This window comes from Fusarium sambucinum, chromosome IV (assembly GCF_050947815.1).
Source record: "Fusarium sambucinum isolate potato_lamoka chromosome IV, whole genome shotgun sequence".
Lineage (NCBI taxonomy): Eukaryota > Fungi > Ascomycota > Sordariomycetes > Hypocreales > Nectriaceae > Fusarium > Fusarium sambucinum.
In genome coordinates, this window is record NC_139291.1 from 6,093,521 (window position 1) to 6,108,733 (window position 15,213).

The 15,213-nt window shown below is 49.5% G+C and overlaps 1 protein-coding gene across 1 annotated transcript; it reads left to right on the forward strand.

Moving 5' to 3' along the window:
• Positions 1-1,800: 1,800 nt before the first annotated feature.
• FSST1_002009 (cortical protein marker for cell polarity-domain-containing protein) lies at positions 1,801-5,556 on the forward strand (the record flags this gene model as incomplete). Its single annotated transcript, XM_083227958.1, has 2 exons — positions 1,801-5,263; positions 5,321-5,556. 2 exons carry the CDS (start codon positions 1,801-1,803, stop codon positions 5,554-5,556), a joined length of 3,699 nt encoding a protein of 1,232 aa, XP_083092191.1.
• Positions 5,557-15,213: the final 9,657 nt, after the last annotated feature.

Sequence of the window (15,213 nt, forward strand, 5' to 3'; positions counted from 1 at the left end):
GAACTTGAGCTTGCACAGCCGAGTTTTATTGTCCGGGGCGGATCGCCTAAACCTTAGCCATCATGGCTTCCAAGCCACGCACGACTTAGACATGGGTATGAAGGAGATCAACGGCCAGAGAGGTAACTAAGGGAACAGCAAACATTTATAGCAATAACAAACATTATACAGAGTACTCTGTACGGAATATCTAGTTTGGAAGCTCTTGCGATTTACAGGGTAGAAATACTAGAATTGTGAGTGTAATAAGGTATATTTATTAGTCGTATTGGATGGTTTTGTGAATTTTATGCAGTTCCATGAGCTGGTAGTCTAATTGCTTCTGTAGCAAGCTTACAGTGAACTGCGGGTAGAAGGATGCTCCACTTGCCCCCTGGAGCCCCCAGTCAAGTCAACCTAGCCAAGCCAAAGTATCGGCGGGCAGGAAACAACTCTTCCCTCCCGGTCTCTCCTAATTCTCACCTCATCCTCCACGATAATTCTTAGAGCCGTGAGAGAGGAGGATCCCAACCTTTGCATTGTCTTGCAAACTGTCACTCGTTATACTCGTCTCGTCTCGTCTCGTCTCTTCTTTTCTCTATTGTTTGATTCCCGTCAGCACGACTACCTGTGTGCTGTACATAATTTATACCGCCCACGTCAACTCGACAGCACTTGAATACCAATTTCCGCTCAGCCTCAACTGGTTGATACTCGGTATTCGCACTCATTAATACCGCGTTCTTTTCTCATCTCGACTTTTTTTTTTTTTACCGCCCTTTCGTCATCTGCAGCAACCCGGACCTCCCAGCCATCCTATACAGCCTGACTGCATTCCAACGGTTGTCGACCTGGAGACATAGTATCTGTCCCTCAATCTTTAATCGAATATCTCAGACGCGTGCCTTAGAGACAATCAACCACGGAAGCGTCTCGTCACCCCGCACTTGGGACGCGGCAGAACACGAAAGAAAAAGCATCACCCAGCAAATAATTGCATGTTGATCTATTAGAAAGACCGTTACCGCCAACGAGATTGCTTGATACGAGGACGAAGCTCGCCGACAATCAAACTCTGGGTTGCAACTCTAAAGCTCATTGGGTGTTGGGTTGATTAAGGTGGCGCCGTTACACGACTTTTGCTACTGCACTACCTACGTCCCTCAGTCGCACACCTTGAAACCACGGTACGTTTCTTTTCTCCTTGTTTCTTGACGGCTATAGAGGACTCTTGATTGTCGCATTTGTACAATTGAAGTTCATCAATGCTTCTCGTTGCAACGCTGTTATTTCGGTTGCTGCTTAATTGCCTACCTATTCGTCGCCATTCCACATCCATGCTCAGGTACCGCATTGCAGTAAGAAGGGGTCTAACCAAGTCGGGCTAGTGGCCAGACACTGGAAAATCCAATGCACGCCGAGAGAACGGACATCGCCATCGCTAGCAATTTCCCACATACGTGCTACAGCAGCACCACTTGCCGCTCAACTTGCATCCTACAAACCACGATTCCCAATTTCGATTGCGCACATTCGACGATTTTCTAACAAGCGATTTTCATAGCGACAAATCTCACGAATTATTCGAATCCAACTCCACGATCTTTTCCTGCTTTTACATCCAGCCGGTTTTCCCTGATACGCCGCAATCCACTTCGCTCCCGCCTCGATCTTTAGGAAACGCGATTATTCGCCCTTGACATGTCACATAGTCGATCTTGAGATGCAAGCGCGACTTGAATCATTTACGACGACACTCATCAGATCTGGCTTTCCTGCGCGCCGACCGATTATATCGACAGCAAGCGAAAACTCACAGTTATGCGATTATCTTTTCAACGGCGTGGCCCATCGGCGCGCCAACGCCATGGCCTAGGTCCCGTTCTAGGTTCCAGCCTTGTAGCTTTAACAGCTATGGCGCCTTTTACACAAGCCATCACCTTCAACTCAGTACCATCATCAAATTTGGACTTCTCAAATTTAGGCAGGATCGGCATAGTCGGAGATTTTGATGGAATTTCACTTTACGAATATGAGGGGCAGAATGAGAGCCCTCGCAACTCTAATGGCAGCGAGTCACTTCTGGCTCAATTGCCCAACGGTGCCTTCACCCCAATATTATCTAGCGATGCCTCGATACGAGCCATGTGCTCATTCCAACTCAGTAACGGAGAAATGCAGGGTGTGGTAATAGGCGGTAATTTCACGAGTTTGGACGGCACACAGTCGAAGGCAGTCGCATTGTTCAACCCCAATACGACTGAAATCACACCTCTAGACGGAATCGAAGGCGAGGTCAACGCCGTGTATTGCGACCAGGAACGAGACACGGTCTATGTGGGTGGTAATTTTAAGGGCGCCAACTCCACGAACGCGATCGCATGGGTCGGTACAGATGGATGGACAAACTTGCCATTTGCTGGTTTCAACGGTCCCGTGAAGGCTATCACGAAAGCTTCTAACGGGCACATCATCTTTGGTGGAACTTTTACAGGTCTAGGAAACTCGAGCGCCCCAAACGAATCCATCAGTCAGGTTATCAATCTCTCGACGGCAAACATCACCGATGATAATGGTTCTTCAGGAACTGACCCCCAAAATATTGTCTGTCCCGGATCTTCATCAAGCTCTTGGTTGTTGCAAGACAATACGCCTGGGTATTGGGAAGCCGCTTTCTCCTTCGGCTTCGAGCCCTCCAAACTCAGGCTTAAAAATACCCGCCAGGATGGCCGTGGCACCAAGACCTTCCGCTTCGTCGCTTACCCTATCGACGGAATTATGAACCTAACGTATGTCGACCCGGAGAGCGGTAATAACGTTACCTGCACTAGCGAGTGCCCTCTTCTTGACAACGACGATTACCAAGAGTTCACGTTTGTGAATCGTGTTGGCATGAATAGGTTCCGCCTTGCTGTTTCTGATTGGTACGGCAACGGTGGTGGGTTGGAGGCTATCGAGTTATATCAGAGCGACATATATGCTTATGCTATCTCTGACTTTAACGAACCGAAATGCGGCGGAGTCAAGAACCCTTCTTCAGCTACTCACACTGGACCTTGGAAGGTTTCCCCATCTCTGGAGAGCAGTTCTGAGTACCTGGTTGCTGAGCTTGATGGCGATTATGATCCCAGATCGGTCTCCGTCACATTCTATCCCAACATCATGGAATCTGGCAATTATTCCGTGAATATTTACACCCCAGGTTGTCGAGCCGATGATACCTGCGATTCGAGAGGTCGTGTTAATGTCACAGGCATCATGTCAGGTGATGATGGCAAGGATACCAACTTTACTTCACAACTATTCCAAACGAATTACTTCGACAAATACGACCAGATCTACTTCGGATATATTGAGAAGAGTTCGGGATCTTTCAAGCCTTCGGTAACCATCCGCCCGGTTGCTGGTCAGGAAGTTGACCCCTTGACCGTTGTCGCCCAGAGGGTCGAATTCACCTTTACCAATTCTACGGGTGGCCTCAATGGTCTTTTCGACTTCGACCCTGAACAAGCCGTCGTCAACACGTCAAGCCTTACAAGCTCACCAATCAACAAGCTCGGTGCCAGCTTCGATAGAAGCTCTGGTGTGTCTGTTCTTGTTACTGATAGCAACACCACCTATGTTGGCGGTAACTTCACCTCAAAGGATCACGACAACATCCTCGCTATTATTGAAAATGACGATGTCAAGGAACCCGGTGGTGGCCTCAATGGTGAAGTTTTCGCCATGTATCTCAACGACACGCAGCTTTATGTTGGTGGGGACTTTTCCAACACTGACAATGGCCCCGTCACAGGCCTAGACAACGTTGCCGTCTACGATACCGAAGAGGACAAATGGAGCCCCCTGGGTGCCGGCGTGGACGGTCCCGTGAAGTACGCTGTGCCATTGATGGTCAACATCACCGCAGATACGCCTGAACTAGTGGTTGCTTTCACTGGCAGCTTTTCTTCGTGCAACGCTTTCGATGATTACAATGCCGTTTCAGTGGACGGCTTCGCCATCTGGGTGGCCTCCAAGAGCAACTGGTTACAGAATCTTGACGGCAACTACCCTGCGTTTGGTGGCTCACTCACAGCCGCTGTTCTTGACATTCCTATGGACGGGGGATCTCTTTACGCTGGTGCTCTTTCATCAGCACAGCTCGGGGCAGGTGGCGCTGCCACGCTCTCAGATGAGGGTCTCGGCCAATTTCCTCTGACGATTCGCACCTCCACGTCTGAATCTGAGTCTTCTTCGTTGAGTCGTCGGGATGTAACATCATTCGACAAGAACACCACTGGCGTGGTAACCGGTGTTTTCTACGACGACAACGACTACAACATCACTGTCCTCGCAGGTCATTTCACTACTGAGTCGACAAAGGGCGAACAGATCCAGAATATCGCCCTTCTTGAGGACGATACCGTGACTGGACTCGGATCCGATATTTCCAATAGTTCCAGTTTCTTCGCTCTTGCTGTTCGCAACGGAATCTTGTTTGCAGGCGGCGATATCAGTGGCACCATTGATGGGACTGATATTCGTGGCCTTGTCTCCTACGATCTTAAATCAAAATCGTTCAACTCGCAGCCCGCTTCTGTTTCGGGCGCCAATGGTACCGTCGCAGCTATTGCCGTTCGTCCCGGTGATTCCGGTGACATCTATGTTGGCGGCTCATTCGATACTGCTGGTGCTTTGGACTGCCCTGGTCTTTGCACCTACAACGTGAACTCTGGTCAGTGGAACCGCCCTGGCAGTCAACTCGAGGGTACTGTTTTCAGCTTGTTGTGGATGAGCAAGAACCAACTTGTTGTCGGTGGTGATCTCCGTGGTAATGGGTCGAGCCAGCGTTATCTCTCAAGCTGGGACGCAAATGCGGAGTCTTGGTCCAACTTTCCTGGTTCTGAAGACATTCCCGGCCCTATCTCAGTCATCTCTCCTGGATCCAGCGATTATGAACAGCTCTGGGTGGCTGGTACTTCTAGTGAGGATGACTCAGTCTTTGTCATGAAGTATGATGGCGAGAAGTGGCATACCACTCAGCCCTCCTTGTCATCGGACACCATCATTCGTGGTTTGCAGGTGTTTTCTGTCACTCAGGATCATGGAGACACTGACCTGCTGGACAAGAACCAGGTCTTGATGCTAACAGGCTCCATCGACATTCCCGACTTCGGAGTCGCATCAGCAGCTCTCTTCAACGGCACAGTATATCAACCGTATGCAATGACGATAAAGGCAGGCGATGGTCCAGGCACTATCGCCAGTATCTTTTCTCAGAGGGACAGTTTCTTCAAAGAAGGTAAGTTTTCCACTTCGTGTTGTTTATCTATATGATGGATACTAATATCATGTTTAGAGAAGCACATGGCTTTGGGCTTCGTGGTTCTTATCGGCCTTGCCATCGCACTTGGCTTGATGCTTCTTCTTGTCCTTTGTGGCATCATCCTCGACCGTATTCGCAAGAAGCGCGAGGGATACGTCCCTGCACCTACTTCCATGTACGACCGAGGCAGCGGAATGCGACACATCCCGCCTCATGAACTACTCGAGTCTCTTGGCCACGGTCGAGGCGGTGCACCACCTCGCGTCTAAAGAAATAAATAGATACCTAGTCTTTAAGATGTCGTTGTTTTTAGCAAGCTACATGCATATCTGGTTTGATACCTTTGGCGTTTTGGAAAGGTGTACGGGACTGTTTTCGGGCCTAGAGGCCCCTTGCTATTTTCGGAAAGGGGGATCACACACTGAGATCCTTGTTTGAGCATATGGAATCTGCCTCTATGGGCCGAGGACGCATTGTTCAGTGGCTTCAGCTTGACACTATAACCCTTACTTCGGCTGGATCCTGTAGAGGGCATCCCCAATCTTCCGATACCTGCTCTCCCCATACCCCGTTACTTATTTCACTCCCATTTCTCTTTTTCACTTCATGAGGCCATGACCCAACATCGGTTAATGTCTACCTGTCTATTCTTTTCTTTTCTTCGCCGTCTGTGCATATATGCCTTTGTTTGTGGAGATGAAGTTTCGTTGTCTCCTCTCGTTGTACATTACATTATTCAAAGCGGTCTACGACCTGAAGACTGCTGAGGACTCGAGGCCTTGTGCCAATGATCCTCGTTGATAGTTCGTTTCCATGAAGGGATTGGGAGCAAGAATCTGAGTCATTTGGGGGGTTGTGGTGGTCATATGAGCGGCTCTGGTTGTGGTGATTCGGTCAATAGGTTTGTAATTAGAAAAGGCTATCTAACACAAACTGAGCTGACACGACAATCCGTTCACCTTCTGGTTAATCCGAATGGTGCTTGTTTCTCATACATTTCTTAATATGTGACATCGTGTAAGGACCCTTATTACTTCCTGGCAGTCCAGTTCACCAGGTAGACCCTTTTGCCGTCAGCAGCGCGTTCCTTTGGTGGGACTGTATACACGCGCGATGCTACCATAGCATCTATCTAAATTCCCGACACTTGTTTTTATCAGCCCATATTCAAGTTGGGCCTTGCTTAACTTTGCGGGTATGGAGAGACCGAAACCTCTCCGATTGGGACCCTGTGTCGTGAGAATGGGGTAACAAACTTGTGTTGGGCTATGGCCTTGGACCTTGGACGGCGAACACACCCTTCGGAGTAGAAAAGAAGGCAGAGTGGACTCGCTGGACACTCGGCAGTTGGTTATCGTCAGGCAGGCCTGATGCACGGTTGACAACGGCTACGAGACTGCCCTTGCCCAGACACGTTTCAACTGGTAAAGATCGATGCGAACTTTCATGGCCAGAAGTTGGCATCAGCTAAACTTTGAATAATGGACGCTTGTTTCGAAATGTATTAGGATGCAAGGCTCCTCCCCGTAAACACATTGGAAACTTGACACGATATCCGTAGGTCGTATAACAACGTCACAGATCAGTTGCCCTCACCGTGAACGTGACATTAATGAACTCACCCGGTCTACCCTACAACAATCGATTCATCGGGCCATGATCGAATAGTTTCCACTGTCATAAAACTGTCTCACAATCAAGAAACAACTGATAAGGAGGCCACTCGATTGCAATGCTATTTACGTCACACCATATTAAGCGTCCGTCCCTCTACTGCCCTGTGAGACCTCATCTTAGCTTTGGTGGTTGAAAGGCTGGGCTGCTATTACAACACGCTCTACAGAGTACGAAAGTCGCAATAAAACTATCCACTATCACGGCTGAGCAAGACAGCGATGAATGCCAAGGAAACCTTGTGTCTACCTGGTGAGTGGATCGGATCAGGGTTGACCGTTGTTGATACTGCACAATACATCGTCGTTTTGTTGGTCCTATCCTATAGTTATTGTTTTAGGCAATCAGCACGACGTCGCTGATTGATTACTGCTGTGTAAGCATTGCATCACATGCGGTTCTATGTTTCCGATTATCGCGCAAGAGAAAGGAAAACCACCACAAAGAACAGCCTTGCGTTGTCCTGTTTGCGGGTATTGGTTTGGTCCGGTCCCTAGCCTAGTAAAGTATGGCAGATCGATGACGCTGCAGACATACCTTATCACCCCCGCCGCAGCCCTCTTTGGTGGTCTGTCACTGTCAACGTCAACTGGAAGGGTGAACGAGGAGAGGTCGGTTCCCTGTCAAGCAGGATTCCAAGGGTCGTCAATAAGCCAAACCCATTATGCTCCATGACGCAAAGTCTTATCCTTTCTTCCTCCCCTCTTTGTTTTCAAGCGCGGACGGATGCAGTCCGGTAAACCAACAGAATCACGGGAGAGGCCCTTACCGGCGCCGCCATTGCATCACCGGCAGCGCTCAATAGACACCAGTTACGGCAACTGATTTATTGGGTGAGATATTGGAAGACAAATATATGAACACAAGGCAGTATGGTACCACAAGAAGTCTTGGTGCTGGAGTCTATCACATAAGCCAACGGTTTGTATACGTATTTGATGCTATATCGGCAGGCGTTGATAAGCATTGGCATTGTCAAAGGGTAATAGACGCGTGAGTTGCAGGGTCATTGATTGCCTTTGGCAACAGAGGGGTGTGGGGTACGGATACAAGTCAACATCATTCGAGGTGGTGAGTGAGTGCCGTATGTATTCTATCGTACGGTAGTTGCCCAGCAAAGATGGCATTGTTGACCACTCATATGCGTTGTGCTGGCTTCTGGCTTGATATCCTGTATGCGTATTGATTTGATTGAGAAGATGGCGTTCCAGGAAAAGCTCAAGGGCCAGGACCAGAGGGAGCGTTCCGTTTGCATGTCTCGGCGACATCGCGGGTGGACTGGCGCCTCGTCTGTCACAAGAACGCCATAATGTGAGCTCCAGAGGACGGCAGAACAAGCACCCCTGAGAAGTTTGCAAGAGTCAAGAGAAGCATGGTAAAGCAACACAACATGACAAGGCCGTGGCACTAGCTCGGATTGCGCCTTGATGAAGGGTGCAACTCAAACCTCAAGTGCGGTCCGTGTTATCAAGGCCATGCAAATGATTCAACAGGAAAAAAATGACTGGTCCTCTTAGACTGCATTTTAGACTGTCAAAATGTACCGGGGTAAACAATGGGGGAGCAGTGGAACCCCGGCACTGAGTCGGTAGCGCGCTTCCGCTTCTGCTTCTGCTTCTGCTTCTGCCTCTGCCTCTCAGGAAAGTGACTGACTTGTCTGAGGCAGACAAGACAAGGCGGGAGGCGCGCAGGGGTTGGTCAAGTACCGCGACCGTGTGCTCAAAGACGAGCTAAGGCAAATTGAATGGAGCTTGGCAGAGCAAAAGATCCTTCAGACCCCAGTAATAACAGGAATCTCCCACTGGCACTAGGCCTGGCAAAACCTTGTTGGGAGGACTCTTCAGTCTCCCTCGTACGGACCGGCCGTCCAATGTCGTGTGTGATACGTGATGGCCTCAAGAGTTTAGCCTAGCTAGCCAGCCTTGCCTGTACTCTGTACATATGCTTTTCATGTCACTCACTACACCAGCTGAAGGTCCCTTATTTTTGCTTCTCCTTGGTCTCTTCATGACCCTGCTCCGGTGGCGCTAAGTGCTTGCCCTTTTGGGTCACGTTTGAATTACTGAGCCGCTAAAGAAAACAACGTTGCGTCTGCAGTTGCAGTCTAAATGCACTGCAGTCTGTATCTTTGCACCTTTGAATGGAACCGTTCGTACTAGACGCGCTAGGCCGTGAGGCTACCAGGGGCATTTTCTTGGTATGTATGTACTGTCAATACGGATACAGTATCGACGAGACAAGTGATACACTGCGTAATCTCAGTGTCGTTCTGCTCTGACCATGATCAAGTCCACCGTCAGCGTCACAAATTTTCATACCGAGTACTTGGGAACCCCTCTACAATGGACCCGCCTCAGAGTCAAGGTTCAGGTTCGACAAGACATAGAACTGGAGCCGTATGGTCTTGGTAACAAGCATGCCCCGTAGTTGAACATCATTCTGTTTCTCAGATGGAGAGCACAGCGGGCGTGAGAATGCGCACGGTCGCCAGGGACTTCTTCCCCTCGTCCAGCTGCTTTGTGGAAATCGGTGCCACTCTTGACTTCTCTTCTCATTGAGTCGTGGTTTAGAATTGCCGCGTCAGCTGAACCGTATGTAGTGGTTTAATTGAGCCCTGGCTTTTGAGATCCGCGAAGAACCCAACCGGGTCTCTACTCTTCAGGGACCTGTCTTGCCTTTCTCATGACCCGCTATCGGGATGCCAAAAACGATCATTGTCTCCACGACAGGCTCCTGTTTTGACTCGTGCCTGTGCTATGCTTTTTTCTTTCCGTGGCGCCGGCTTTGCTGTCTCCCGAGCTGCTAATTGCACGCCAGAAGACATGCACTGGCTACCGTCCGCCCCGCCGCCATGTCTGTCTAGTCAGTGCAATCTATTGTCCAATTGCCTGTCTTGTCACTGAGTTACTCCGGACGCACCGGCCGAGACGATTGCTGAGTCTGCACAGACGCAGAGGGGCTCTGCTCTATGCTAGCTGTATGTATTGACTGCACTCAACCTCAACCCACTGACATCACAGGGGACCAGTTGTTTTCAACTTGTGGTGACAGGGCAAGAGTCGCGGAATTGATTCCTTGCTGCTATTTCCTCAAAAGATTGTGTTGATTGCCACCAGGAGTTGGCCTTGGCGGCACATTGAGTGGCCCCCCAAATGCCGGGGAAGATGGGTATCGTTCCTCAGTCAGGTAACTCATGAGGTCCAGTTTACTTTAAGTGCTGGTAGAGTACTGCACAGTGTTGTAATGTGTACCCAACAGATCGGTTCATGGAACACTGGTTCTGAAGATCACCGCTGCACCGGTGCCCTCAACACGTGTCGCGTGGATTGAGCATCAGTTCCTCAACCATTGCCGTGGGTTTTTGAAGACCAACAGAGCAAGATCTACGTATCATAATCTGGGGTGACCAAAAATTGGTGAAGCTATTCGAGGCTGCTGGTTTTCCTTTGTTTTTAGTGCTATTCCGTTTCAAATGACCCTTGAGCTTAGCACGTCAATAATGTCTCGGTTCTCAATGATGCACTCAGTCCAACATGTTGGCTGAGATAAGTAATTTGCTCCTATATCTGAACCGTAGGGTAACATTCGAATCCTGCGTATTTCGACATGAGCAGCAAACCATGATCGAACCCTAGCACAAGACGAACAGTGCCTGCACGGTCGGGCTGTTTACGTCAGGACGTTTAGTGAAGCTGTATCCGTGCTGAATGAGTCTGGGGAAATAAGCACTCTAGAAACATGGTCAACAACTCAGACCAGCGCCACCGGCTCTTTTTTCGCTGTAATCTCAAGATAATCCACTTGTTAATCTTGAAGGCGAGATGAGGCTTGGTGAGAGTCAATTCGTTAGATAGGAAGTCGAAGATATTGACAGGTGCGCCGTCTAGGTTGCACTCACCGGCCGGGACATTTCGAGCGGGTTGGGGAATGCTGGTAGAGTCTGAGACATGCCCCTGTGACAAGACTGTCCCTGAGTGGCTTTATCACGTCTTTATTGAAAAAACGTACCCACATGGCTCAATTTTTCTGATCCTTTCCAATCTTGAGGAGCAACGATTGTTGGAAGGTAGGAACAGTAGTAGTTCGGACATTCCGATCTCTGTAACCCAAGCAAGGAGTTGCTTGTCTGTACAAACAACCTCAGCTAGCTCAGCTTCTAGAAAGTATCGGGATGTGCTGCAACCTCGTGAAACTATGATCCAATTGAGTATGATCATACGTGGAACGTCTGCATCGGTTGGTAGCCCCATGATGATCGACAGGTCGTCAATCTCGGGTATCAGGACAAACTAGTATTGAGCAACAAGCGTGATTTGGTACCCGAGCAGAGACCTTTGTGTTGGGAAAGCAATTTGGTTTTGCGGTCTGTGGACGGTTGATACCTCCAACAAAGTGCAGAGCAAGCGATGGCGGCCTCCTGTAAACGCATGCTAGGAAAGCCAGTTGGTGTGTTGAAGAGCCGGATCGACATATGGTCTTTACGCTTGTCTGCAATAGCGTCGGCATCACTCACAACGTGCAGCTTCAATGCCGGAGAGTAATGATGATCGTAAGATCTGGGAGATAACCACAATCAAAAATTTGCTAGGGTCCCTTGGGTAAAATATGTTTCAAACATCCCCTTTTGGCCTACCCTTTTTAAATCGGGAATAGCTGACAAGCCTAGCTAAAATCTTGAGGAAAATCAGACCGGGGCAGTTTCTTAGTGGCCTGTAGGAGACTCGGCCGGAATCCGCGTGAGGCATTGACAGGTTGTTGCAATGAGGGTCAAAACAAGAGCCATCAAGGTATCGGAGGGAGGACGCTCCTCCGATAAACCACTCTCGATTGCGCTTGTTGATGATTTGATTCCGCAATAGCAAACTCAAACTAGACGCCGCATTCACTTTTGGCGGATACTTACTGGCTTAGTAGGTATCTGACGAACCGTATCCGTAGTTGCATATGTGAAATTAAGAAACTTCCCCTTAAATCCGGCGGTTCTGAGTGGCGTTGAATAGCGTTGGAGTTTCTTTTTGCTCTTGAACGTGGGTGTCGGTCCAATTACTACAAGTCGCTCAGATATATACTGATGGCACAGGGACAAGTGACCAGTGTGAAGGATTATTGATAGTGATTGGTTAGTAGCAATAGCCAAGAGGAAATCACCAATATTTGTTCGTAGCGGTCTGCGACGGCTGGTCCGATTGCGCCCCAGGCCCCTATCAAGTGTGGCCTTTACATTTCCCATGCTTGGTCACATCAGATTCACGGCCAAAGGCAGTGAGATATTATTTCCGGAGCGGGTCGTCAGAAAGGGAGGGTTGTCTCTGTTGATAACTGGCTGTGTTCTTGAGAACCCATGTCTGTCGGGCGCCACTCCCATCATCGCTACAGCGAACGGGCGGGTCTAGCGTATGCACTTTTGCTTTGGTGTCTCAGCAGTGCAAGAACGAATGAGGTCAGAAACTGTGTACATGTAACAAGAAAGACATTTGGGGGCAGACAATCTATATTAGATATTTAACAATGTCATGAGATGAAAAAGACTGTAATATTAAAGGGGAATAACTGTTATCTGGATGCTAAACGGTGCCTACATTAGGTACAAGGTAAGCAGAGATCTTGTGGAAAGATCTAACCCCACACAGTGTCTGCCAATAGTAGGATCGGAAGGGTCCCCTCCTGCCTGCCAAAACAAGAGAATATTGAACATTGAACAAAGGTACAGTGCATCATGACGACTCAGTTGTACTGAATTAATTCACAGTACAAACGTACGCACACGCACACGCACACTCACGCACAAACTTCTTCTCCTACGACTCTAATTCATGCCGTAGCAACCGTGCTTGAATTTGCGATAATACATTCTTTGCTTCTATCTTAGAAGCCGTTCCCCCATGTGGAGGCTGCAGCGAGCGAACTAGCAGAGGGTCCGTTCATGATGGGGCAGTCCAAGCACGGTGCGAAGCTAAACACACCAAAATTACCAATCTCAAATGCCCAAAACTGCCATTGGCAAGTCAGAAGGACACAAGAAATCAAAATCCTGGCTTACATCAACCTACATGCCAAAGTAACCGATACAATGCTCGCAAGGGCACTGTACTGGATCTTTGCTGCGAAACCGGCGGCAGGCAAGGGTTTCAACCCTGGACTAGTCGTCTAGGCAAAGTTGACAATTATCCGCTCTCATCGGATACTACACCAAGAGTGGAGGCGGGCATCGGGCATATATGTGCAATACTCTGCAGTATCCCATGAGGGCTCTAAGGACCGCTCTACGCAACTAGACTTGGCAGGTGGGAGTGTAAGGGCGGGCACATTTTTGACTTCGTAGTTGGGCAACAAAGCCGACTTGTAATGCGCGCAGTTATGGCATCACTGCAACACCATTTTGGGGGCACAGGGTGACTCTGCGTGCCTTGCTCTAATGACAGTGACGCTGTCCCACCTCGTCTCTGGAGCATGATGACGGCGATGCCAAAAGGTTCCCAGGGTCCTGAGGTTTGTTTTGACCTTGAACGGCCTTGTCAGGTATTGATTGAATGTACTATTCCCCTCGCGAAAGCGCCCATATCACCTCTTAGAGAGGGGACACAACGTCAGTCGACTGCCATGCTGTCCCAGGCTATCCTGGACGTCTGATGTCAATATTCCTTTGTCACCCTCCACTCTCCCTCATGGCATTGGCAATGTCAATATCGATGGGCAATGCAATGCGATGGCATGTATGCCTCTGTTGGCCTGGTCCCCCCCTTTAGCGTCGTCTCTAAAGGCTGTTTCAATTCCTTCACCGTCTTGCGTTCCCAGCGTTTCTTGTCTCGTTTCTGAGTTCCACCCACACTTACTGGTGATGCTTCCTGACGTACCTTACGTCAGGGCTCTCATGGGTAGACACCCATCCGTGACAGGGGCGTTTTGTGGCCGACGCCTCCCGATGAGCCTGGCGACTTTTAGCTTTTGTCGAGGTATCTGGTACGTCTCTGAACTCCTCTTCTCACCCTTGGCATTGCTTGTTGACCTATGATCCCTGCCTGCCCCCCCATGACCAAGCGCACGACTCGACAACACCCACTGTAAGAGTCCACTCAGCGAGAAGCTCGTTGCAATCAATTCCCACAGCACTAAACAAGCCTAGTATCCCTCGATGTGCTGCCGTTGAGTGGCTTGAAGGACCCCTCGATTCCCACCCGCCGCCCGCGTCGCAACAAGTCATCTACAGGCACGCTTCCTTCTGGCTTGACCAGACCCTGCATAATCCCGCCCTGTCTGCTGTCCACCTCAATTCCCAGTCCAGGACGTACTATCCTACCTTGTCTTTCATCTCAGACCCTCCACATCAGTGGCGTTCGTTCGTGGGCCAGGCAGCCCTTGAATAGCGGGGGTCCCTTTGCAAACTGCCGTCCGTAGCCTTACCCACCTCCAACTCTGTTGTCTGCTCTGCCTTCAGCTCAGAATACATCCACCCCTCTTCTTACACCTCCTGGCTTGCCTGTCATGGCCAGTGCGTACCCCATAATTCTACCTGTCTGCCATCATCGCACCCCCTTTCAGAGAACGTGTTGGCGTTGTGAAATGTTAGTTTTTCGTAGAGACTTAGGGATTCACTGCCGGTCCGGTTATTGGACTTCTAAAACATGATCATTTGAGCTTCAATCTGTATTCAGAATCCATCTTGGAACCTTTGTGATGCTATCGCGCATATCTTTCTTTTCTTAAACTCGCAATGAGGGGCTTTTTCAGGATTCCTTGACAAGAGTCTATCCATAAAGTCGCTGATCTCTTCAGCGCTGGGCATCGCGGACGCTACTATCTGGATGCCGTGGGCTGTCTGTCAAGTCGAGTTGTGGATTGAGAGACTGTCTCCATCATCTTATGCAGCCCACAGCACCCCTGGTTTGCTATTTGGCTGCTTGGTCCTACGACCCTACCTCATCGCACCAACCCTGTCGCCTCAGCCATTGCGAAAAGACGTCGGCCTGCCGATCACCTAGACCAGAGTCGTCACACCTTTTTTCCTTCAGACAGACGGGGGAACTCCACTCTTCTCCCGCAGCCCAGCCCGTTTCCAGAGGCAGATTGACGCACGTCAATTCGCACCCAGACACTTAAGACTTCGCTGATCCCACCTTGGCCCCGACTCAACTCCCCATATCATCTCCAGTCGTGAAAGGATCTTCTGTCTTTGATCTGTGTCACCGAACTTGGCTTTTATTCTAGTTGGGATCCCGCATCTGATCAACAAACCTTTTTTTCCCACATAAACG